Raw genomic sequence first — 26,082 nt, forward strand, 5'->3', positions numbered from 1 at the left:
AGCCCTGGCTGCCCTGAAACTCAGAGATTTACCTATCTCTGCCTCCTAAATGCTGCAATTAAAGGCATGCGCCACAACCACCTGACTTTGGTCTCTTAATCACTGCTAATTCCTTAGCTCCGGCTAACCAGCATTCTTTTTTCAAACTGTCAGATTCCACTTCCTGGCCCCTAAAGGCTTGTAGCCATATCATAATGCAAAAATGCATTCAGTCCAACTTCAAAAGTTCCCATAGTTTTGTTTAAGTTTTTATTATTTAAAAGTCTAAAGTCTTCGGAGATTCATGCAATCTCTTAACTGTAATCCCTTGTAAAGTCAAAAGCCAAAAAGCAGATCACATACATCCAACGTATAATGGCACAGGAGAGACATTACCATTCCAAAACATGAGGAAGGAGCATAGTAAGGAAATACTGGACAAAAGACCGAAAACAAGCTGGACAAACTTCAAACTCCGCGTGCATTTTGCATGTCTGATGTCAAAATGTTCTTCAAATCTCCAACTCCTTTCAGCTTTGTTAACTGCAACACACTTCTCTCTTGGGCTGGTTCCACTCCCTGTTAGCAGCTCTCCTCGGCATGTATCACACAGCTCTGATAACTCCAAAATCTTGGGGTCTCTAAGGTAATCTAGACTTCACAGCTTCACACAATGTCTTCATGCAGTGAATGACCTCTGCTGTGGTCATGGTCTCTCTTCATTTTGATTCAGGGACACCCCTGACACATACTTGGCCTCAGTGGTTTTCCTTAGTCTCTAATGCAAATTCCATAGCCCCTTTCTGAAGCACAATTAATAAAAATTCAGGGTCAGATTGGGATTAAACCTGAAGATCTGAAAAGCAAAACAGCCAGTCACTGGCTCCTTACCTGGACCTCAGTCTGAAATGGTGATCCTGTCTTCCAGAGTCTCAGAAGGAGACTGTATGAGAGCTGTCTTGCCCTGTTTTATATTCCTCTCTAGGGTTGGGATTGAAGGTGTGTGTCACCATAATCTGGCTGTGAGGCTGACTAATGGGCCTGTTTTAACTCTCAGATCTTCAGGTAGTCTTTATTTATTTATTTATTTATTTATTTATTTATTTATTTATTTATTTATTTATTTATTTTGGTTTTTCGAGACAGGGTTTCTCTGTGGTTTTGGAGCCTGTCCTGGAACTAGCTCTTGTAGACCAGGCTGGTCTCGAACTCACAGAGATCCGCCTACCTCTGCCTCCCGAGTGCTGGGATTAAAGGCGTGCGCCACCACCGCCCGGCTCAGGTAGTCTTTATTAAAATGCATTTGGAATGCCACTACACCTTCTTAACTTCAGAACCACGTGACTGAAGCTACCAAATTCTGCTGCTTACTGGGCTTGGAACATGGCCCCCTCATTCAATTACATTTTCACCAGCTTTCTGTTTTTGGTAGTTTCCTCCACTGCCAAAGCTTGGCTGTCCTGAAACTGGATCTATAAAGCAGGCTGGCCTCAATCTCAGAGATCAGCCAGCCTCTCCCTGAGTGCCGGTATTAAAGCTATCTACCACCATGCCTTGCTTCAGGTTTGTTTTTGTTTTTTTTTTTTTAATAAATTCCTTTTCGCAAATTGGAAACAGCTGGGTGGGATCTTCCCCTAACATCATTCCCTTCACTCTTAATCTGTTTATTTCCTTGAACACAGAATTTAGCTCTGTTCCACTTCCTGGTGCCCCTTTTCTCCTCAATCTATACATTTTGTATTTGTTTTTGCTCAGCTTGTTCCTTTTTCATTATAAATCTTTATAAGCATGAATGTTGTAGGAATTTAGCAGAATCACTGTATGGGGCAGATATGAACAACTGTTTTCTAGAAGTACTTTGACCTTGAAGAATCCTTGAGGAAGCAGTGATTATTTTGCTGAAGGGGTTTTGCAACCATCCCACGACTTTGGTCACAAGATGCCTCAGGCACACCTGAGGTTCTTGTATTATTGTGTATTGCAAATGATACATAATGAAGGACTAGAGTTGGGGCGTGTGATGTTCCCCTTCAGTAAGACATGTGATGATCTCCTTCGGTATATTGGGGACCTTGGTATGTGTAACTTCCAATAAATACACCTTTGTATAGCTATTTGGGGTTCAGTCCGTCTGAAGAGGCCAGACCTTCCTACTGCCACATAGGCCTTAAAATTTCATCTTAGAGCCCCTTCAACTGACTCGTCCTACATGGTGCACCCTGACATGTGAACACTAACCACCACATGACAGTCTATGCTTGGTGGTTTTGAGATTTCCTTTGCCAATGGAATTAATCTAAATCTCTTCACTTTAGCCTCAGCCAGACTCTATCAAAATGTCACAAGAACAGTCTCTAGGCAACATATTAACATTTTTCTCCTCTTGAAACCTCTTGATCCAGGCATCCACAGTTCACATCACACTCAGTACCACTGCCTTCCATGCTCCTACTAGGATGGCCCATTAAGCAATACTTAAAGTGTTCAACTGCTTTGCTAAACCACAGTCCCAAGGTCCATATTTCTTCAAAAAACACACTAAGGCCTAATGCAACAATACCCAAGTCCCTGGTACCAACTTCTGTCTTAGTGTTTTGATTGCTTTAAGAGATACCACAACCACAGCAACTTTTGTAAAGGAAAACATTTAATTGGGGCAGGCTTACAGTTTCAGAGGTTTGTTATGTTACCATTGTAATGGTTTAAGTAAAATGCTGTAGGTCCCTGAGTGGTGGCAATGGGCAGTGGGCCATGAGGCCACACCACAGGTTGCTGAGTGGTGGCAGGCAGCAGGCAGTGGGTCCTGAGACAAAGGCGGGCCACGAAGGTAGCTGGGTCCCAGGCAGGGAGCTGCGTAGCAGGTGAGAGATGGATAGGCACGCCATGCAGAGTGAAGTTGGATATTTATTTAGTGGAAGGAAGGGGGAAGAAGAGAGAAACGGGGAAAGGGGAGGAGTGGGGAAAAGGGAGAGACAGAAGCAGCCTTTGAGAGAGAGAGAGACAGAAAGGGAAAGGACTCAGGATGGTGGAAGCTGAAGATCAGCTTGCCTAGGCAGACAGGAGAGGGAATGGGTATGGTTTGTCTCTTAAAGGGTCAGGATAGATCATTACAACCATCATGGTGGGACATGGCAGAGGCAAACATAGTGCTGGAGAGGGAACTGAGAATGGAGAATCCTGCAGGCAACAGAGTGGTCTGTCTCACTGGGCGTTCCTTGAGCATATATGAGACCTCAAAGCACACTGTCACAATGATACACTTCCTCCAGCAAGGCCATACCCCCTAATAGTGCTGTCCCCTTTAGGGGCATTTTCTTTCAAGTCACCAGAGTCTTTAAATTTCCCTCTAAAACTTCATAAGGGCAAGCCTCCTTATGCACTGCTCTCAACATTTTTCTCCTTTAAGCTCCTCAAGAACTTCCAACTGAGCTCTCAATGCAAAATGGCTTTTCTAGCCCAAAATTCCAAAGTCCATAATCCTCCTCAAAACATGGTCGGATCTCTCATAGCAACACCCCACTCCTGGTATCAACTTGTCTTAGGGTTTCTATTGCTGCGATGAAACACCAGACCAAAAAGCTAGTTAGGAAGTAAGGAGTTTATTTGTCTTGTGCTTCCATATTGCTATTCATCACTGAGGGAAGTCAGGACAGGAACTCAAGCAGGGCAGGATCCTGGAGGCAGGAGCTGATGCAGAAGCCATGGAAGACTCCTGCTTACTGGCTTGTTCCTCATAGCTTACTCAGCCCGCTTTCTTGTAGAATTCAGGACTATTCAAGACCACCCAGGTAGTGTCTAGGAATGGTGGCACCCACCATGGGCTGGACCCTCCCCATTGATCACTAAATGAGAAAATGCCTTCTAGCTGGATTTCATGAAGGCATTTCCTCACCTGAGGCTCCTTCTCTAGAGTGTGTCAGTTGACACACAAAACCAATACAGAAGGCTAACGGTGAGAAATGAGGCCTAAGGGCAGGTAAAGCCTAACTTTGTTGGGGACCAGCCTCGACAAAATACCTCTTGCCAGGGTAGAGGCATGGGGATTTAGAAATATTGTAAAGAATATGAAGAAGCTAATGAAAATAATAAAACAGAGAAACATATAGGATAGTTATCTGGAGGAAGTTCCAGTGAGTACTGGAATTCACTCACGTTTAATTTCCAATTGCTTTAAATACCCCTGACCCCAAAAGGTAAGAGTAAGACAAAAAACTGCATTAACATGATACAAGGAAATGAACATACCAATTGAAGGTTGCAGGCTACATCCATAATTAAACATTCTGTTGCTAGAACAAAACAAGTCACGCTCACACCCTAGACCAAAACATTCTGTAGGCAAATTCCCTGGGTGGAATCCAAAGTTATTTTTGTAAAGGAACTGGACCCTTAGTTGGATCCTTAGACTTTTGTTTCAGGTAGAAACATATCTACTTCTCTATTCCTGAAGTATAAGGTCTGGCTTTTAGCCACACCTGTTGACAATAACTTTGAGAGAGCAGAACTCTGATCTAAATCTAGGTGGAACCTTTGTTTGAGGTAGAAGCACAATAACTCTGAAGGAACTAGAGATAAGTCCCAACTCTCTGACCTTTGGTCAACATGGAAATAGGCTCACATTTTTGGGCCTCTACAACTTTCCATTCAGGTGTGCTGGTATCCCAGCTGGTAACCTGTTGGGGAATATTATGTTAAGGTGTGTTACTTTTATGTTGCATTTATTTAACTCTGTGAAGCTGTGATACTTTACCTGTCTAGAACACCTGATGGTCTGATAAAGCTTTAAACGTCCAATAGCGAGGCAGGAGAAAGGAGAGGTGGGGCCGGCAGGTAGAGAGAATAAATATATAGGAGAAATTTGAGAGGAGAAGTGTGGCTTGTGAACTCGAGAATCCAGTTCAAGGCCGCCCCAAACTGATGGTTTCACTATAGATGTGGGATGAGAGGATTCTGTCTGAAGCCAGCTCTGACGTGGCAGTTGGGGGAGGCAAGAACCAAAGGGTTGGGACTTTTGGAGCCCAGGAGATGACTCAGGCCTGCATGGGTATATGTGTATCTAGGGTTCACATGGACAAAGGAAAGCCCATCAGATACGGAAGAATGCCTGGCAGCCAGGCTGATGTGGAATTTTCCCCATTCCAGAATTGCCTAGAAATGTCGGGGGCAGTGGGGCTCTGACGTGGCCCATGCTCAACTGGATGGTCAGCTGGTTTTGTACTGCCCAAACTGGGTCTAACTCCAGACTAGTTCCCGTCCTTCGTTCTGCTTTGGAACGAAGGACAGCCTGAACCTAGACAGTCACCCACTTCCTATTTGCACAGCGCTCTTGAGGATGGGCATTCTTAAAAGGGAAGTTAGCAGAACTGGAACCGTTGAAGTGACAGCCTTTGGAGCCAAGCTCCTTCCCTGGGTAGGCCCAGGGATCCTGGCTCTTCTGCCTGTTTTCCTTGGGTGCCAAAATGTGTTTCTGGCCTCCCCAGGGGGAGCTAGGAAGGCCTGTGTTCCACTGGATCCCGAGGAGTTTCAGCACTCTCAATAAAAGGCTGGCAACTAGTTCTGCCGCCTTTTCCCTGAGCCCAGGCACCCCTCCCCAGCACTACCACCAAGCCCCAGGCACCCTCTATTCCCTTCTGGGACTGGCGGCAGGACAATGGTCTCCTTGGCCCTTGGGAGACAAATGGGCCTTGTTGGGCCGGCGGCGGGGGCGCGATATTGCGCCCCAGGGAGTTGAATACAGCTTCTGTGCCTCTCGGGCAGGCGCGCAGGGGACAGGATGGGGGAAGGGGCCGTGTCGCCCATTGGCCGTGAAGCCAGGGGCCGGGCCAGGCTGCTGGCCTCACCTGGCCGAGAGTGGCGAGAGCGGGTGCGGCAGCCGCTGCGGCGGCGGGGCGGGGGCATGGACCAGGCCTGGCAGAGCACGGGGCCCGGGCGAGTGCGCCCCGCCGCCCAGTGAGCGCCCCGGCGGCGGCGGCGCGGGCCGGGGCGACCCCTGCCACCCCGAGCCCAAGGAGAACCGGGCCAAGGTACGTCGGGAGGTCCAGCACTCAGGCTGGCTGTGTCCTGCCTCATTCTCCTACCTGAGCACCCCGCCTGCACTGCCTCCTTAGCCAAAATGGGATCGCATGCTCGCTCAGCGAAGGGTACAGGAGTGTTGCAGGGCATACTTCACCGGCACTGTGTCCTGCAGGCTCAGGCTGGTTGCTTGCCTGGGTGCCCCTCCCCATCAGACCCCGGGAATCCTAAAAGTGGGGTGGGTGGGGCTTGAGTGCCCGCTGCTGCACTCTGCTGAAACTGAGTCCGTCAATGATTAATCCTCTCGGACATCGTGGCCTGGGCCCTAGTGGAGAAGGAGGGGCCGGCCGGCCGGAATCTCCCTTTACCTGCCTTTCCCAGGAGGGGCTCTCAAAACCGAGACTGGGGACCGTGGGCGGTGACAGACTCTTGTGCTTGGGGAAAGTCCCTTGGATACGGGCTCCTGAGGAGATGAGGCCACCAAGGAGAGACTCTTCAGTTAGGACAGGAAAGCTCCTATATACAGTTGCAGTTCCGGAGTCCTGAGCCAGTGCTCCATGAAGGGTTCTGCAGGTTGGTCTACTCCCTTAGCAGGGGGGCAGCACAGAGCATAATCGTTGCTTCCAATGGACCCCCTCCTTGTTCCCTAGCTGTCTATAGTGACAGGCACACATCTGGCTGCAGCCATCCACCTTAGGATGGGCAGCAGGCCTGATACCTGACACCTGAGGTTTCTGTGGTGATGGTGCCATGGAAATCGTCTAGAGGAAAAAGGTGTGGAGGGAGATCCAATCAGAAGAACTCAACCTCTTCTGAGGAGGTGACCAGTGGGTCCTGCGGTCAGTACAGCCACCCCAGCCTTCCCTGCACTGTGCCTGTGCCCTGCGAGGCACCATTGCTACTTATCTAGAGGGAATTCAGGAATCAAGCAGGTCGGTTGCTCGGGAAAATTAGAGACTAAGGTCACACAGTTCAGAAGTGGCAGAGTTCACTCCAAGTCACAGGAATTTTTGCCGTCCTCATTTCAGGACCCTAACCCTACTCAGTACTCCCCTGCCCAACTAGGGTCCTACTTGTTTGATCTTCCTAGGCTTCACCAACCCTCCCCCTTGCCTGACACTGGTGAGTGAGCAGGTACACAAAAGCAGAAACAGTCGCTCCCAGCCCTTAGCTCTGCCCAAAGGAAGCTCCCCGCGGTCCTCCACTTCTCCCTTAATGGGTTCTGTGCCCACTTGTCATCCAGCAACAGATAGGTCTGTTTACTACGCTGTCTCCAGGCAAGAGTAAGCTGTCCTGCGCTGAAGGGCAGTGAGTCACCTGGGAGAGTGGCCCACAAACAGTGGGACTCTGGACCCAGTGTTATCATTTATAAAGACATGGTGGACCAGAGGCCAGTCCCATGAGGGGCAGCCGTGGCGGGCCACCCAGGGCCTCAGTAGGTCCCCTTGGTGGGTGGGAGACCATGGCAGGTGAGAGACAGACAGATACATCATGCGGAGAGAGAGTGTGGGTATAGAGTTTATGTAGTGGGTTATGGAGGGGGAAGGGAAGGGGAGAAGGGGAAGGGGAGAAGGGGATGAGGCAGAAGCTGCCTCTCTAGAAAAAGGGCAGAGAGAGAGAGAGAGGGTGAGAGAGAGGGTCCTCTTGCCTCAGCAGGAAGGGGGGTGGGGGTGGGGTTGGGAGTGGGCAGGACTTGTCTCTTAAAGGGACAGGGTACCTAGGTGACAGACCAGGCCAGTAGATTATAACAGTCCCATCTTTTTCTTAAAAAGGCTGGAAGTTAGGCATAGCAGGTTGAGGGAATTGGGATGGCGGAATGTCAGAATGACTATGACAGATGTTTTTGCATGATGAAAAATATCTTTAAGACTATGAAAGGCAGTGTGAGAGAGAAATTTGATAACTTGTATTTGTCTTCATACCTTTATAACTTGCAGATACACACTTTAATAATTGCATTTGTATATGTTAAAACACCTTTTATTAAGAACATGTTAAGAAATTGTACTGAAATTTGTTCTTTTTAAACTGACAAAACCTCTCAGCTGTCAAATTGTATCAGAGTTCTTTGAGAAGGATAAAATTTTACTTGAGTTATTGATTAAAAACCATAGAGAACTTACTTGGTTGGTTACCTAGAGCTACTCCTCAGGGTCCTCCATAATTGTTGAGGGCAGGGGTATCAGGGCTGTGTTTGCCTTCTGATGTTAGAAGCAGGGCCTGCCAGACTCCAGAAGGTGCTGTGGGCTAAGAAAGCTGTAGAAGACACGCCTACCTTGACCTGAGCAGCGAGGCTATCAATTCCAGTGATTCTTCGGTTTAGATGAAAGGCAGTTTCGTCCAGTAGTTAGCGCTTTCGTTTGATGAAGCGAATTGTAGATGGACATTGTTCCGTCTTCTTTCGAGGAAGTAGGGTGCAGCTGCTAGGAGCCAACCTGTCTCTCTGTTATGAAAAGCCTTTTAATAATTAAACATTTAAATGCCATATTCCCCAGATCTCTGAGCAGTTGAGGGCTGTTTATCAGGTATAGATAAGTTATAATTACAGCGTAGGATCTGCCTGGAGAACTGAGTCCAAGTTTAACTGTATTGGCTCTCAACTTAACAGGTGAGACTTGTACTTTTGAAAGACAAAGAAGAAAAAACTGTTTGTAATAGAAGCTTAATGGTGGAACTGACATCAGTGGAGAGCAACGTAATGTATTTTAAAGCAGGGTTGGATTACATATACAGTATTTTTGTCAAAGACAAATTTTGTCAAAGACCAATTTAAAATATGTGACTTATTGCTTTCTTAGTCTGGAATAAGATATAATGAACTTAAAACATTTAACAGTAAGAATGCATACATTTACACACAGTTGAATTTAAGTTCCGCATAAAGTTAAATAAAAAGTGAGAGGAAGCTGGCTAGGAGCGGGGACCATGATCACGTGGAGAGCCTGCTGCTCGCATTCTTTGGCTAGGGGCGGAACTTCCGACTCCTCCCTTTGTTAAGCTCAAAGAAAATGGCAGCAGCCATGGCTGTCCATGTGGTGTAACTCTTTACATTTAGCCGTGCGCTGGTAGAAGTTAGAAGTGTCAGCCCGTTTCCCATGGGTAAGGCAGAAAAATAAACAACTGACTCAGGTCGTTATCCATCGTCCACAAGATAACAGGGACTAGGAAGGGCAGTCGCCTGAGAGGCCCTAGGCCGGAAGGGAAGGAACGGTATCCCTGAAAGGATCCATAGGTCCCAGGGGCCGTGGACCCGAATAATGAATGCACTGATCAGCAAGGCCGTGCTAGGGCAGAGCCCGAGAAAGGGCAGTCGTGCATGCGAGAGGCTCTAGGCCTAAAAGGGAGCAGTCTCACCAATTGTCCCGGCGGACTGACAAAGTTGGGAAGTGAGCTGCTAGAAGGCTCAGGTTTAGGATTTTCGCCCACAGTGTAGCAGTGGTAGAAACAGGGCTGTGTGAATGAAAGAGAGACAGATTCCGCCACTGAGGTGGGAGGCAGCATGAGGTAGGGGGCCGATGGTGGGCCAAATAGGTAACCAGAGCCCAGCCCACAAGCTGAGAGTGACAGTTTAGCATGGGTGTGATTACACGCTGGGAATAGAAAGCAGATAGAAAAACATAAAAAAGCAGGCTGCATTTCCAACTAGCAATCACTGGCAGAATATAAGCTGATAATAGGCAGATAAGTAGCTTGATTATCTGAGGATGGGTTGGCACAGCCTCCATGAGTAAAGTGAGAAGATTCAGAGACCAAACTCCAGTGTCCCAGAAGTTCAGCATGGACCCTGGCTCAAGCTGAACTTTGGGTCATCACTCAAAGTCCAGGCCATGAGAATGGGTGGGCACAAACTGAACCCCTACATTGTCACGTGGAGCCAAAGGCCCGAGTGAGGGGCTTTAAGCTCAATGGGCCAGTGGTTGACCAGTACTGGGCTGTTTTTACGTGGAGGAACCTCTACTGAGTGGTTGCATACTCATGGAGGCATGGCCAGATATGTGCAAGGAACCTACCGTTTGATGTTGAGTGTAGAATTCCAGCAATTTTGCAGGGCGGTGGTGGCGCACGCCTTTAATCCCAGCACAGGCAGAGGCAGGCGGATCTCTGAATTCGAGGACAGCCTGGTCTACAAGAGCTAGTTCCAGGACAGGCTCCAAAGCCACAGAGAAACCCTGTCTCAAAAAACAAAGAGAGAGAGAGAGAGAGAGAGAGAGAGAGAGAGAGAGAGAGAGAGAGAGAGAGAGAGAGAGAGGAGATTAAAAAAAATTCCAGCAATTTTTAAGTTGGAAAAAAGACCATATAGAAAAAGAGTTAGAAGATTATAGGATCCCTAGTAGTCCTCAGCTGCAAAGGATAGCCTGACAAGTGTTGGAAAATGGTCCTGAGTCCAGGGTCCCCCACATGTCCTCAGCTGGCTCACCCACAGATTGGAGAGAATGTGGAGAGAGCCTGGCTGAGTCACAGCACCAATGTTATCATTAACAAGCATATGGTAGTGGGGGGCTGGTCCCATGGGGGGCAGTGGCGGGCCACCCGAAGCCTCAGAGAGTCCCCTTGGTGGGTAGGAGACCACAGCAGGTGAGAGACAGATACCTAACGCAGAGAGAGAGTTTGGGTATAGAGTTTATTTAGTGGGTTGTGGAGGGGGAAGGAAAGGGGAGAAGGGGAAGGAGAGAAAGTGGAAAGAAGGGAGAGGCAGAAGAAGGGCAGAGAGAGAGAGAGAGTGAGAGAGAGAGGGTGAGAGCAAGAGGGCCCATTTGCCTCAGCAGAAAAGGGGGGGGGTTGGGAGTAGGCAGGGATTGTCTCTTAAAGGGACAGGGTACCCAGGTGACAAACCAGGCCAGCAGATTATAACATCCAGTCTGTGGCTTGTGACAAATTTGTTTTTGTTTTGGGGGATAGGTTTTCTCTGTATAGCCCTGGTGGTTCTGAAATTCACTCTGTAGATCAGGCTGGGTCTCAAAAGCAGAGATCCACCTACCTCCCAAGTGCCAGGATCAAAGGTGTGTGCCACCACCGCCCAGTCTAACAAGCTTCCTGCTTTGCTTTGACTCCATAAGAAATGTGAATGACTGTAGAGAGGACGAGGCAGGATGGAATGGAAGTGTCCCCAAGAATCACCTGACGGGAGACCTCTGGCGTCATGAGGTGGGAACTAAAAGAATTTTCCAGGAGTTATCTGCTTTCCCACACGCTATCCTCTGGGGCAGAGAGATTCGGCCCTCCATAATACATTGGCTGGGACACTGGGTAAGCCCTCCCTGTCTGCCTTAATTTTGCCGGGCATGGAATGTGAGTGTTGAGGGAAGCTGGGTATAAAACATGGGAAAGCATAGGTCACTGGAAGGGTAGGGTGGTATGAATATTGATCCAGAATGATCTAAGGCACATTGCAGTGTGCCAGGCACTGAGCGGAGGACCCTGCATGCCTCACAGTTTTTGATCTTCCCAACAAGAGACAGCATGGCTGCACCTCTGTCAGGAAAAAGGGAGCCTCTTGACAGAGACCACCCTACTGGGGAACTCTGGAGCAGGCTGTTCTGAGGCCTGAGTGCAGGAATGGAGCAGTGGGTGTGCTTATCCTGGGCATGGTGTGTGGCATCAACAACGCCTCTGTAAGACTTTTTCTCCATGCCATGTGTTTATGCAAACAAGTGTATCTTCAGACTGTAAACAATATGGCAGGAATATTATAACGTACTGATATTTATTGCTAACTCCTCCATGCTCAGTCCTGGGTATCAATGTGTTTAGAGAACTAAAGTAGTGGCTTGACTTTTGATTGGCACCTGTGACTAGCCACTTCCTGCCAGAGCTGTTTTGTGCTTGGATCTGCTATCAGGAAAGGTGGTGATTTTGCATGGACAGGGGAGTGTCTCAAAAAGAACTGTGAATATGTTCTGTTGTTGTCATGGTTACTGGACTTGTTTCTCCACCTGATACATGGGGCTGCATATAATACTGAGAGGTTCTGGTGTGTGGTGTGCGTACTGTAATTGTGTGTTTGCCTATTGAAACAATAGGTTGCTAGACATGGTGACACATGTCTGTATTTCTAGCATCAGGAAATCGAGGCATGAGGATAGCCAGTTTGAAGTCAATCAGGAACATAGTGAAACCAGACCAAAACAGACCAGACCAGTCACAAACACACACGCACGCGCATGTGCTCACATACACACACACACAGGCACATATGCACACACACAAAAAAGAAACGAAGAAAGGAAAAGAAAAAGGAGGAGGAGACCTGAGGGGAAAAGAAAAAAGGTGCAGGTGATATTGATACTCTGACATTAAGAATTGCATCTGACAATGGGTGATGGTGGTCCACGCCTTTAATCCCAGCACTTGGAAGGCAGAGACAGGCAGATTTCTGTGAGTTTAAGACCAGTTTGGTCTACAAATCAAGTTCCGAAACAGCCAGGGTTACACAGAGAAACTCTGTCTTGAAAAACAAAGAAAAAGGAACTGCATCTGAATCATGAAAGACCACCCCATGTCAGCTGCCAGGCCTAGAAACCATTGGCACCGTGACTCCAGCCAAGGGACAGTAAGGCTGCTAAGATGCCAGGACTGCCAGCTCGGAGGGATCCTGTGAGCCAGCAAACTAGGGTGCAGACAAAACACCCCATTGGATGATATACTCCAGAGAGCCTCACGGTGAAGAAGTTTCTGGATCCTTGCAGGTCCAGGAGGTCTAACCTCTCCCAATCAAACCGTCCATGAGTACCCCATGCTTGCTGGTCTATCATTGGCTATGCCTTCCAATTCAGAATGCTCAGGTTTGGAAAGAGCAGTATGCCTGCCTCCAAACCAAGGTGTGGCCTGGCTTCTACTATGGCAATAAACCCATTTTTAGTCTTTATTTGTTGGGTGTGTGTGTGTGATGTGTATGTCAGAAGGCAACTTTCAGGAATTGCCTCCCCCTCCACCATATGGGTTCTGGGGATCAAGCTCAAGGGCAAACACCTTTATCTGCTGAGCTATCTTACTGTCCCATTATTTATAAATTTTTACTTTTCCCCAAAGTAATACAGACTATGATAAAATGTGAATGCTATATAGTCACATTGTATTTACCAAGTCAAAAGTGTTATTGATGGCAAGTGACCCCATTCCTTGAGGAAATACATTTTACATTTGGTATCATTTCAGACCCCTTAACCTAAGTACGAATTACAGTTTTGCCCTTATGAATGCATTCATTCTTTACAGTGTGTACTAAGGCACCTCTTTTAACCTCTGGACCTAAGTTTTCTTGTCTGTGAAATGGACATAAAAGGTCTATTCTAGTTTGCTTTCTTCCTAGGGATGGTACTGCCCAGAGTGGGCTGAGTCCTCTTATATGATAAAAAAAATACCCCACAGATAATTGGCTATCAGCTTGAGATGCAATATTGACCTCACTGGACCACAGCTTCTGTGTGCTGACCCTGAGAAAGTACTTTCAGAAGAGTTTGCCTCAATGTCCCTTCTTAATCACACCTAATTTCTCAACCCTGGTTAACAAGCATCAACTGTCCCAGTAAAGCAAAGACTCTGCTTCCACAGATCCTTAATCTGAAACATCACATGACCAGCCATGATGAACCGTCATCACTCAGGCCTCCACTGTCTGCATTTCTCTCAGCATTGCCTTCCAGCTTCCCACAAACCAGCCCGTCAATCTCTGAGCGCTCCGTGGCTTTTCCAGCTCAAAGTTCCAAACCCTTCCACAATTCTTCCTGCCAAAAATTCCACGGTCAGGTCTGTCATAGCAACAGTCCCGTTTTCCGGCACCAATTTCTGTTCTAGTTAGGTTTCTGGTGCTGTGGTAAACACCAGGATCAAAAGTAATATGTGGAGGAAAGGGTTTATTTTAGCTTACGGGTTACAGTCCATCGCTGGGAGAGCTGAGGAAGGAACGCGCTCAGGCAGGAGCAGTGAAGCAGAGACCACTGTTTGGCCTCATTCCCAGGCCAAGCTCAGCAACCTTCCCAAGCCCACCCACTTAAGCACGCTATTTCCCACTTTGGGCGGGACCTTCTACATCAATTAGCAAGGAAGAAAATGCCAGCCCTCTGCACCCAGACATGACCACAGATCAGTCAGGTGGAGAGTTCTTCAATTGAGGGTCCCTCCCCCCAGGTGAGTCTAGGTTTGTGTCAGACTGACAATAAAAGCTACCCAACCATGGCTTTAGTTCCAGTGGAAGGCAGAGGCTATGATCTCTATGAGTTCAAGGCCAGCTTGGTCTAAACAGTGAGTTCTAGACCAGCAAGGGCTTCACAATGAGACCCTGTCAAAGACACAACAACAACAACAACAACAAAGGTAGCTTGTACAGGATCTGGGAGCCTCTGGAGAGAAATCACCTTTACCAAAGACCCGCCCCCAACCTCATTTGCTGTCTTAATGCTCGTATTTCATTGGCTCTGATTCAGTACATGGGAATCAACTGTAAGGGAGGATGGGATTTATAGGCTGTGTAATGGAGAAAAGAAACTGTCTTTGGAAACTGGAGAGCCTCCTGAGGGTGCCCCTTTTTAACCCCTTCCCCTACTGGATCAGATGTCCTCGCTGCTGCTGTTTTCTCTACCACCCCTGTCTGCTCTCTCCCCGAGGAGCCCCCCCCCCCTCTGGGCAGGAGATGCACCCTCTGTAATATCTGTGGGCACAACAGCTTAAAGTCTATGGTGATCACAAGAAGATGGTCATGATTTGTCAGTAGAGAATGGGAAAGCGAGTTAAAACAAAAGTATGCTGGCTGGTGAGATGGCTTCCACACGTGACCCCTTATTTTAAGTTTTGGACAAGGTTCCAGTATGTGGTCCAGGCTGGCCTCAATCTCATGACCCTCCCCACCTGCAACAATGGGTGCTGATAGTATCTGTTGTTCTCTCTCTCTCTCTCTCTCTCTCTCTCTCTCTCGATATATATTATATAATAATATATATTATCTCCAGGTCTAAGCTCCTGGCAAGTGTGTATTTGGCCTGTGACTTTGTTGTTCCCTATTCTGCCTAACTTTCTTTTTTTGTGATGAACCCATAGAGCAGCCAAGAGGCTTGAATGAGCTGCCCTCAGGTGGATCAGTTCATCTTCCAGTCCGGCGCCCCCAACCACTAGCCTTCAAGCACGCAGCAGCTGTGCCCTTGGCCCAAGGGCATCTAGAATTGAACTAGTAGCTGAGCCCTTGGGTAAATGAACTACCTGGCTGTTGGGGTCTAGAGAGGGGCGGGGCCAGTCGGAGGACAATAAGAAGACAAGGGCACCACCTGGGCATTCCGTTCATTATCCCCAGGGAGGGCGCTCATAAATATTCATAGGCACTGGAGGGGGATGGAAGGAGCCAACCAGCCGCCGGCTGGGTATCATTAGAGCATTCTTGTCTCTGACTGCAGAGGCAGCCTGGGTGTTGGAAGAGGAAAGGGGCGGCTAGTCGCAGCCCAAGGTGAGTGTGTCCCCTCTGTCCCAGCACAGAGAGCAGGGGATCTGCGCGGTGGTAACTCCCTCCGGCAGCCTTACCATCTCGGGCAAGTTTTACAGTGTGCAGGTTGTAGTGGGTGAGTCCTGCTTCTCCTTCTGTCCTGCAGGGTCCTAGCTGAACTGGAGGATGTGGAGTCTGGCTTGCTACCAGTTATCGCGCAGCTGTGGCTGGGGTCACCCACGAGAACAGGGATAGGTGAGGAAAATGACAAGAGAACCATATGTCCTAGTACCCTGGTCTGTCACCAGCATGGGCAGAGGAGCTAGGGAACCCAGATTCTAGTCATGCTTCCTACTTCCCCTGTGCTGTGTGACCTTGAGGATACTCTTGCCTTCTCTGAGGTTTGACCTCCCTGCTTCTCTGGAAACCTAGTTCTAAGGTCCACTGTAAGACTCTGTTTCGGACTGGCGGGTACACAGCTGGATGGGACCAGGCCAGGACCCTGGGGGTCATGATAACTCAGTTCAGCAAATGTCTGCCCAGTGCCAGCCCCGTGCCTGCATGTTCCATCTGAAACATAGGGACAGAACATTAGTATTATTTTGGAGGAGAAATTTAAGACCCAGAGAAGGAAACAGCCTTGCTTAGGGCATACAGCAAGCTGGAGTGTGTGTGAGAGAGTGTGGGTGTGTGTAGTTATTATGGGGAAGAGGAGATCAGAAGACAACTTCTGGACCTGGGAATCAAGCTTCGATTGTCAGTCTTGGGAGCAAGCACCTTTGCCTGCTGAGCCATCCTGCTTGCCTCGTATTTAATTTCTTGAAACAGGGTCTCCTTGTATAGCCCAGTTTGTCCTCAATCTGGCCATCCTCCTGCCTCTGCCTCCTGAGTTGTTGGGATTACAGGTGTGTGCCATATGCCTGGCTCCAGAGCTGGGCTTTAAATAAAACTAGATTCCTAGCCTGGTTGCTGGCTCTTTCCAGCTCTCTTGTGTGGCTCTCACATGCATGTTCATGCACATATGACTTCCGTGTGTGGCTCACTCATGGCAGGACACTGGAAGTTTGTTCATTTGGCTCTTTGAGACAAGGTCTTGATCAGAAGCCCACTCTCTCTGGCCTCCAACTCAAAATCCTCAGCGTTCTGAGTCCTTGGATCATAGGCATGCACCACCTCACCCAGTGAAGGGACAATATATATATATATATATATATATATATATATATATATATATATATATATATAGTCATTATCATCGCCATTCCTGGTACTGGAGACAGAACTCAGTGGCTTGTGCGTGCCAAGCAAACTCTTTACCACAGAGCTACACAATTAAACAAACCTTCATGGGCCCTCTGACATACATGTCATGTGTGACCCTCACAGAAAGTCTGTCTCACCATAAGCTATCTCACCGTGTGGCTACCACTGAGGTGGTAGCTGCCCGACCAAGGGTCTTATCCATGTTCTCCCCCGAGATGCCCAGGCCACGGGGCATCTTCTATTAAACATCTACCAAGTGCTAGGCTCAGGCATCTCTGGGATGACTCACCTGTTCCTGATTATGGGCACAGGTACCTCTCCTGGGAGGCAGGACTGGGCCCTTGTCAACAGTGATGACAATGGCTAATCGGCAATGCTATTAATAATTAATACTCTGATTAATCACCTGGCTTTGGAACGGGGTGGCTTTGGGGTTGTTCTAGCCAACCCATTTGCTTCTCCCAGTTTGGGCAGAGAAGGGCCTGCCTTCCCTACCTTGGCCACTGGGGACCCACCATCGGCAGCAGCAGACAGTCTCAGGAGGTTCGTTGCTCAGTTCACAGAGACTAGACAACTAGGGGGTGAGGAACCTTGAACACCTCAGGAAAGGCTGGCCCAGGAGAACCAGCCACCAGGGTCCCTTCTACTTCCCATGTCTGCATATTGACCGTCAGCTAGCTCTGCCCACCAGCGTCAGACACCTCCTAGGACAGAGGCCCTGGCGATGCCTTGATCTGCCTTGCACCGCAGACACTTCCTTTCCCCCAGGCTTCATAGACCTCAGACAGGAGCTGCTATTTATAAAGCAGGACGCTGCATGTAGTAGATCCACAGACACGGGCTCAAAATCCTGCCTTGCGTATACCTGCTGAGTGACCCTGAGCAAGCCCTGTCACCTCTTGAAGCCTCATTTTCCCCATCTACAAAACGGGGTGATGGTACAACGTGATGGTACCCACTGAGTGGCGTCAGTTGCTGGCAGAGATACTAGTGGTCCCATCAGGGTTCAGTATACGCAGGGAGCTGGTGAGGTTTGGGAAAACCCAAACAGGAGAATGAGTGAATGAGTGACGTTTTGTGTGTGGGGGAACACACTGTCCTGGGTGGGCCAGAAAGCCCCTGCCTGGCAGCTTAGGATGCTGGTCTGCCCCCTACTGCCAGTCCTCCACCACTGCAGCTTCTCGGAGTTCCGGAGGAGTACCCTGGTGAGTGGGGCTGCCGAGGCAGGGTGGGCCCTCAGGCTTACGAGAGCCAACTAAGAGAATCTTGATCCCTCCCGCTAGAGAAACTAAGCTCCTGTGCTCGCTGTCTGTTCTGGGCCGAGCCTTGGTCTGTGAACCGGCTTTCTCCGGAGCCCCGTGAAGCAGAGAGCTGGTGGCAGTTTCGTGGTTTGTGGGCAGCTCCCCCAAGCCCCGCATCGCCACTCGGTGCCCAGAACTCAGGAGGGTTGCAGCTAGTGATACCAGTATACCGACCGCTCAGGAGGTTCCTCAGGTAGACTCCTCTCCTCAGCTTCTCTCCAGTTTATAACCGAGAAAGCATCTCCGGCTAGTTCGCAGTCCTTGTTAAAGCCCAGCCCTGCCCAGCCTTGAGGGATCCTGATGCCGAGGTCCAGCCTGGCGGTGGTGGCGCCACCTGTAGCCTCAGTACTCGGGAGGCAGAGGCAGACAGATCTCAGTGACTTCGAGGCCAGCCCTGGTCCACATAATGAGTTTCAGGACAGCCAGAACTACGTAGTGAGATCTTGTCTCTAAATAAACAAAGCAGTTGTTGAGGTCCACACCTTCCCCTCCTGACTGGTTTTTGGTTTAGCTTGTTTTTGTGGTACTGTCTTACACTGTAGCCTAGGCTGGCCTGAACTTTTGATCCACGGCTTTCCCCCGGGATTACTGTCATGTGTCATCACATCTGGTTTGCGCTTTGTAAACTTTAAAGTGTGAGCGCATGCCTAGCTCAGTGGTAGAGTTCTTGTCTGGAATGCTGTAGACCTGTAGAGGCATTGTATTGTCCCTTTTCTTCTTCTTCTTCTTCTTCTTCTTCTTCTTCTTCTTCTTCTTCTTCTTCTTCTTCTTCTTCTTCTTCTTCTTCTTCTTCTTCTTCTTCTTCTCTTTCTCCTCCTCCTCCTCCTCCTCCTCCTCCTCCTCCTCCTCCTCCTCCTCCTCCTCCTCATTATTATTATTATTATTATTTTGGTTTTTGGAGACAGGGTTTCTCTGTGTAACAGCCCTGGCTGTCCTGGAACCAGCTCTTGTAGAGCAGGCTGGCCTCAAACTCATGGAGATCTGCCTGCCTCTGCCTCTTGAGTGCTGGGATTTAAGGCATGCACCACCACCACCTGGCATATTTCCTTTTTTATTAAATTGTCTGTGATCCTTTTTTAAAGGCAACCATTGTAAAAATGAGTAATGTAGAGAAATATCTATACCTCTCCCAGCTAGGTTCAGAGGATTAGACTGTGGAAATGTAGAACACAGGCTGCGTGTCCTCAGCCCAAAATCTGATACTGAAGATGATCTAAAATCTGAAACGTTTTGAATATCAACATGATGCCACAAGTGGAAAATCCCGTCACAATCAAACAGGCGCATTTCAAGTACCATAAAATTCTTTCTAGCTATGCATTCTAGGCAGATAGCAAATGAATCTCATGCTTACGTTTTGGCTGTATATGCGTATATACATGTTCATGTGAATATGTGCATGTGTTTATGTATGTTTATGTATGCACATGCATGTATATACATGTTCATGTGAATATGTGCATGTGCTTATGTATGCACGTGGAGTCCAGAGGCCAGCATGAAGTCTCTTCCCTGATAATGCTCCACCTTACATGTTTTTGTTTGTTTCTCAAGACAGGGTTTCTCTGTGTAGCCTGGGCTGTCCTAGAACTCACTCTGTAGACCAGGCTGGCCTCAAACTCAGAGACCCGCCTGCCTCTGCCTCCTGAGTGCTGGATTAAAGGCACGTGCCACACTGCCAAACTTCATCCGCCTTACTTTTTGAGGCGAGGACTCTCACCAAACCTGCACTTGCTGACTGGCTAAGCAGTCACTGAGCCCCAGGGTCCCCTGTCTCTGCCTCCCCGACACTAAGATAACAAGAGTCCTGGCTTTTGTTTTTTAGTGTGGGTGGTAGAGAAATTGAGTTCATCTTCATGTTTGATTGGCAAGCACTTTGCCAGCTATACCATCGCCTCAGCCCCACCAAGAGAGTTCTTTAAGCATACGCAGATATTCCAAAATAAAAGGTACAAAATCAGAAACATTTCTGGTTCTAAGCAATTTTGGTAACAAACACTCACATTCCACGCCCATCACTGCATTTTGCTTTTGTCCAGACTTTCATGTATATTTTTACCTAGGGACATATGTGGACCAGGAGAAGTAGTGTGTATCACTCTAGGATTTTCTTTCTTTTTTAAAAATTATTTATTTATTTATTTTATGTGCACTTCTGTTTTGCCTGTGTGAAAGAGGAACTGGAACAAGAGTTACAGACAGTTGTGAACCACCATGTGGGCGCTGGGAATTGAACACTGGTCCTCTGGAAGAGCAGTCAGTGCTCTTAACCGTTGAGCTATCTCTCTAGCCCCCACTCTAGAATTTTCTATAGTTTTTTGTTTGTTTGTTTTGCTTTTGATTTTTAGGATTTTGGTTTTTAAGTCAGGGTGTCACTATGCAGGCCAGGTTGGCCTGGAACTAGTTATATAGATCAGGCTGCCTTGAACTCAGAGATCCACCTGCCTCTGCCTCCCAAGTGCTGGGATTAAAGGTGTGTGCCACTTTATCTGGCTAAGATTTATTTATTGTAAAGTGTGTGTGAGAGAGAGAGAGAGAAAGAGAGAGAGAGAGAGAGAGAGAGAGAGAGAGAGAGAGAGAGAGAGTCCACAATGTCTAGAAGGGGACACTGGATCCCCTGGAAGCTGGAGTTACAGGCAGTCGTGAGCCACCCAATATGGGTGCTGGGAACTGAACTCCAGCCCATCAAGTACTCGTATAGGTTTAGTTATGAGCCTAGAGGTTAATGGCCGAGCCATCTCTCCAACCTTCTGTTGATGTGTTGAGTGAGACAGGACCTCATGTCGTTCAGGTTGCTCTCAAACTGGACATGTAGCTAAGACTGGCGCAGTCTCCCAGATGCCAGGCCTTTTCTTTCTTTTTCTCCTTTTTTTTCTTTGCTGGGGAATTGGCCAAGGGCCTTGAGCATGTTAGCGAGCAACTAGCTCGTGTTGCTCTTTGGTTAACTCACTTCCCTTTTCATCATGACTTCTGGGACGGGCCTGGTAGACATGATGTCCCTTTTGTCCTTTGCTGATGCTCACGGAAGTTCTCTCTCTTTCTAATCAAGTTGCTATTGGCACAATGCCTTTGTACACTTGACACACTTATCCATAGTGACAGGTGGGTGACCCTCGTTTGACATCCCTGCCCTCTGGAAACACTCTCCCCAGCCTTTACCAGCTTCACTGAGTGAGCGATGCTTCTCCATTGTTGCAGGAGGAAACGTTCCCTCCTGTGTGGTTTCTTCCTCTGACAATTGCTTCTCTCTGTCCTTTTCTGGGAGGCAAACTTCCTAGTTGACGAGCCACAGGCTCAGCAAGTGCTACCACCTTTTCGGGGTGGGCCCGGAGGGCTCCCCTCAGCAAGCAGCCGTGGGCACCTTAGGTAACTTTCCCATGGAGGCTGCCTGGTGGTGCTGCCTCCAGATGCGTTTGGTAGCGTGCCATGCGTCGGTCACAGGGCAGCGTGTATGACCTCCTGCCGCCTCGGGGGCTTGGGAGCATCAGCTGGGAGAGAAGTGGAAAGTTCCAGACCTTGGCTTTACACCTGCGGGAAAGTGGAAAAGTCCCCCTACTCAAGCCTCCACTCTCTCCTGGATTCCAGTTCTGAAGCCTCGCTCATTACCACTCACATCTCTGTCTGCTGTGGGCAAGGCCACTGCATCCAGGTCAAACTGCTCTCCAAACAAGCATACCACAGCAAAAACTCACTAAGACACCCGTTACAGTGAGTTAGCGGTTTTGTCTGTTTGTTTCTCTGTGTAGCCCTGCTTGTCCTGGAACTCACTCTGTAGACCAGGCTGGCCTCAAACTCAGAAACATCCACCTGCCTCTGACTCCCAAGGGCTGGGATTAAAGAAGGGCCTAGGACACCACCGCCCAGCTGAGTTAGCAGGTTTTTTTTTTTCAAGACAGGGTTTCTTTGTAGCTTTGGAGCCTGTCCTGGAACTAGCTCCTGTAGACCAGGCTGGCCTCGAACTCACAGAGATCCGCCTGCCTCTGCCTCCCGAGTGCTGGGATTAAAGGCGTGCGCTACCACCGCCCGGCTGAGTTAGCAGTTTTTAATATAACTACTTTCCATGCAGTATTTTGAACATAGCTATAAACTAAATATCTTTTTTTTTTCTTTTCTTTTTTTCACCAGGGAGGGTGGTACAGGAGACAGGAAGGCTGGCTATGCCTTCTGAAACAGTAAAGATTCTAAACTTCCCTATGAGCGGGCCTGGGGCACAGGACTAAGAGGGTTCTTCTTTTGTCCCCCGGAATGCATTCATTATAAAGCCCAAAAGGCCTACTCCCATGGCCTTGCCAGTCAGTCAGGAGTTAGCACCGTGCTCAGCAGGGTTTTCTCTCTGCCCCTTTGCCTCCTCTCCTCGAGCCTGCTATCTTCTATCTCTCTGCCCTGTCAGGATCCTGCCAGGGAGTCCGCAGAGCTGGCAAAAGCAGCCTCTACTGTGAGCCCTGGCAGCTGTGGAGACTCCATGAGACTAACCTCTTGACCCTTCTGCTCTTCTGTACTGTCCCTAGCAGTTCTCTGAGATGCCTCTGCTGTCGAAGAAGCCCTGGGAGTCCAAGGCCAAGGGGCTGGTGCTGGGCGCTCTCTTTACCAGCTTCCTGTTGCTGCTCTACTCCTATGTGGTACCGCCTCTCCACCCCAACGTGGCCTTCACGTGAGTGCCATCCAACAGAGGGAGCAGGGCAGGGTACCGGTCATGGTCCACCTGCACCGTGCTGCGTGGGGCAGACATTCTGGCAGAACTCTTCGGTGCCACCCAGGCCTCACTGTGTACCTCAGCGAAGTGGAGATAAGGGCAGATCCCGCCCCACAGAGCGCGAGTGCCGCCTAACACTGTGTCCAATCTGAGGCTCCCACAAGGCCACAGTGGGGGCCAGGATAGAGACGGAGTGTGATTTGTCCCCAAACACTCATCTGGCCTAGGGCCCTGATTCAAACTTTTCAAATTTGGGCTTATGTGACTGTGTTCTTCTTCCTAAGCAGCCAGACTATCCCATCTCCCCATGCGGCTGCTCAGCATATATCTGGGGCAGCCTGTACCACAGTTAATGGTATTAAGGTAACCTGAAAAATATTGGTAATAACCAACTAACCCCCTCCCCCGCCGCCAAACACACACACACACACACACACACACACACACACACACACACACACACACGAAAAACCCAGCAATCTCGGGCAGGGGGAATTTCAGCTCGGTAGAGTGCTTACCCAGCACCCACAAAGCAAAGTGTTCAAACCTGCAGGCTTGCATTAGTAGGTCGTGGCCGTCAGGCTGATCTAGATCAAGCTCCTACCAGACCCTCCCATGGGACTGTCACCTGCAAGCCCCTGACTGCCTTTCATCCTTCTGTCTCCCCCAGGACCTCGGAGCCCGCAGCGCCCTGCTCCCCTGCTCCCAGTGAGTCAGAGGTGGCCACTCCCGGCAACGGCTCTGCCGGAAGGTGCCAACCTCGGCAAGACATCGTGTTCATGAAGACGCACAAGACCGCCAGCAGCACGCTGCTCAACATCCTCTTCCGCTTCGGCCAGAAGCATGGGCTCAAGTTCGCCTTCCCCAATGGCCGCAACGACTTCCACTACCCGTCCTACTTCACACGCAGCCTGGTGCAGGACTACCGACCCGGGGCCTGCTTCAACATCATCTGCAACCACATGCGCTTCCACTACGAAGAGGTGCGCGGGCTGGTGCGGCCCGGCGCTGCCTTCATCACGGTCATCCGCGACCCTGCGCGTCTCTTCGAGTCTTCCTTCCATTATTTTGGGTCCCTGGTGCCGCTCACCTGGAAGCTGTCTAGCCACGACAAGCTGGCAGAGTTCCTGCAGGACCCCGATCGCTACTACGACCCGAGCGGCTACAACGCGCACTACCTCCGCAACCTACTCTTCTTCGACCTAGGCTACGACAGCGGCCTGGACCCGGGCAGCCCACGCGTGCAGGAGCACATCCTGGAGGTGGAGCGCCGCTTCCACCTGGTGCTGCTGCAGGAGTACTTCGACGAGTCCCTGGTGCTGCTCCGGGAGCTGCTCTGCTGGGACCTGGAGGACGTGCTGTACTTCAAGCTCAACGCGCGGCGCGACTCGCCGGTGCCGCGGCTCTCGGGCGAGCTGTACCGCCGTGCCACCGCCTGGAACCTGCTGGATGTGCATCTCTACCGCCACTTCAATGCCAGCTTCTGGCGAAAGGTGGAGGCCTTCGGGCGCGAGCGCATGGTGCGCGAGGTGGCCGAGCTACGCCAAGCCAACGAGCGCATGCGTCGCATCTGCATCGATGGCGGCCAAGCGGTGGATGCCGAGGCCATCCAGGACTCGGCTATGCAGCCCTGGCAGCCCCTGGGTGTCAAGTCCATCCTAGGTTACAACCTCAAGAAGAGCATCGGGCCGCATCACGAGCAGCTCTGCCGGCGCATGCTCACGCCCGAGATCCAGTACCTGTCCGACCTCGGCGCCAATCTCTGGGTCACCAAGCTCTGGAAGTTCCTTAGGGACTTCTTAAGGTGGTGACATACCCTGCCCACTTTCCGGTCTGGCTCCCTGCTGCAGAAGGGCTTGCCAGGGTGCCTCTGGCCCCTAGCCTTCCCCAGTCATGCCTGGTGCCACCCTGGGGTCCCCTGGGGTTATTAGCTGGCCGGGACTAGTCTCTCTGCACAAGAGAAAGAGCCTAACCGAGAAGTATTTGACTAATTATGTAATTTTGTATTAAATCTCCTTTATTTCCAGACCTCTCTTACAAGGGGAGACTCAGAAATAAAGGAATTTTATGTGTTTTTGTTAATCGGCCTCACTGTGTTCTGGAATGGGACCCTTGGGAGGGTGTCTGTAGACGCGAATACAGCAGCGGGCAGGGGTCTAGTGTGTCTGTTACTTGCTGAAGTCGTGTGTGGTTCAAGGACTTCCACAAGCTGCCAAAACATGGGGAAATCACATGTGTGACCGATCACTGGCTAAGTCCCTGGTACTAGTGGATGGGCGCTTTCTGGGCACTACCCCAACACAGAAACTTAGTGACCTGGGATTATAATCATTCTCCTGTGACACACCAAGGAGGAGGGGGTATCACTGCCAGCGTTATACTGCAAATAATGACTGACCTGGTAGGCAGAAGTGGTGACCAGATTAGAGCAGAGATTAAGAACGAATGTGTGCATGCAGTGTGTGCATGTGTCTCCATGTGACAGGGATGCTGGGAGCATTCCGCGGGGCATGGGGCAGCATGCCCTGAGTCACGTCGGCACTCATAGTGACTCTCTGAGCAGCACAATTACTGTCCCTTTACAGATGTGGGGACTGATATCCCAAGAGGGGAAGGGACCACGTGCCAAGGACCCCCCCCAATACTTTTCCATTTTCAGTACCCATTCACTCTGTACTCATTGGCTTCTTCCTGGCCTCCAACTGGCAGCCTCTATCTCCAATGCCCCTTTCACACACTGCCTCACAGGCTGCTCTTCAACCTCAGAGACACCGGATCCACGCGGTAGCCCCCATTTCTCTGAAACCGCTTACGTCCAGAGATAAAGATGCACCTGAGCATGGTGAAGTGTCACCAGGATAAAAAGTCCCATGCTTTCAGGCAGCTCCAGCTAGGAGCTGAGTAGCCTAAGTCACAGCAATTGTGGACTCTCTTGTGCCAAGTTCAATCTAAGTGTTGACATATCAAACCTAAATGTCCAACAACTTCCTGGTTTTATAAAACAAGGTTCAGAAAGGTGAACTTTGCTCCAGCTTCAGGGGATTCCCCACACCCTCTCCTGACCTCTGCAGACACACACACACAGACACACACACACAGAGAGATACACACACACACACACACACAAAACGTTTTTAAAAATTGATGAAAGAGAAAACTATTCCTAAGAAAATGTATTTTACTCCAAATCTATATAGTGGAGATATGATGGTGTAATATGATAGTATCCTTGGATTGAGAAACCTCATAATTACATTTCTTTAGGCCTCAAAGAGCCCAGAAATGCCAATTAATTATTAGCATATGTTCTGATATTATTAACTATTATTATGACTGACATAACTGGGCCCTTGAAGATCCAAGGAGAACAAGTTGGGCAAATAGCAGGTTCCAGAAGTATAATTTACATGCACTTACTGTTCTCT

The 26,082-nt window shown here is 49.3% G+C and overlaps 1 protein-coding gene across 10 annotated transcripts; it reads left to right on the plus strand.

The window, feature by feature from the left end:
- The first annotated feature begins 5,765 nt into the window (after positions 1 to 5,765).
- Gal3st1 (galactose-3-O-sulfotransferase 1) lies at positions 5,766 to 24,737 on the plus strand. 10 transcript variants are annotated; one of them, XM_075944097.1, is made up of 4 exons: positions 5,766 to 6,002; positions 15,567 to 15,655; positions 22,473 to 22,615; positions 23,328 to 24,737. In XM_075944097.1, exons 3-4 carry the CDS (start codon positions 22,485 to 22,487, stop codon positions 24,466 to 24,468), a joined length of 1,272 nt encoding a protein of 423 aa, XP_075800212.1. In that variant the 5' UTR covers positions 5,766 to 6,002; positions 15,567 to 15,655; positions 22,473 to 22,484; the 3' UTR covers positions 24,469 to 24,737. The 10 variants fall into 10 exon arrangements, with proteins under 10 accessions (XP_075800212.1, XP_075800209.1, XP_075800208.1 ...); XM_075944094.1 differs by having other exon boundaries at positions 22,476 to 22,615; XM_075944095.1 differs by lacking the exon at positions 5,766 to 6,002 and adding an exon at positions 15,400 to 15,424 and having other exon boundaries at positions 22,476 to 22,615.
- The last annotated feature ends 1,345 nt before the right edge of the window (positions 24,738 to 26,082 follow it).

This window comes from Microtus pennsylvanicus, chromosome 12 (genome assembly GCF_037038515.1).
Source record: "Microtus pennsylvanicus isolate mMicPen1 chromosome 12, mMicPen1.hap1, whole genome shotgun sequence".
Taxonomy (NCBI): domain Eukaryota; kingdom Metazoa; phylum Chordata; class Mammalia; order Rodentia; family Cricetidae; genus Microtus; species Microtus pennsylvanicus.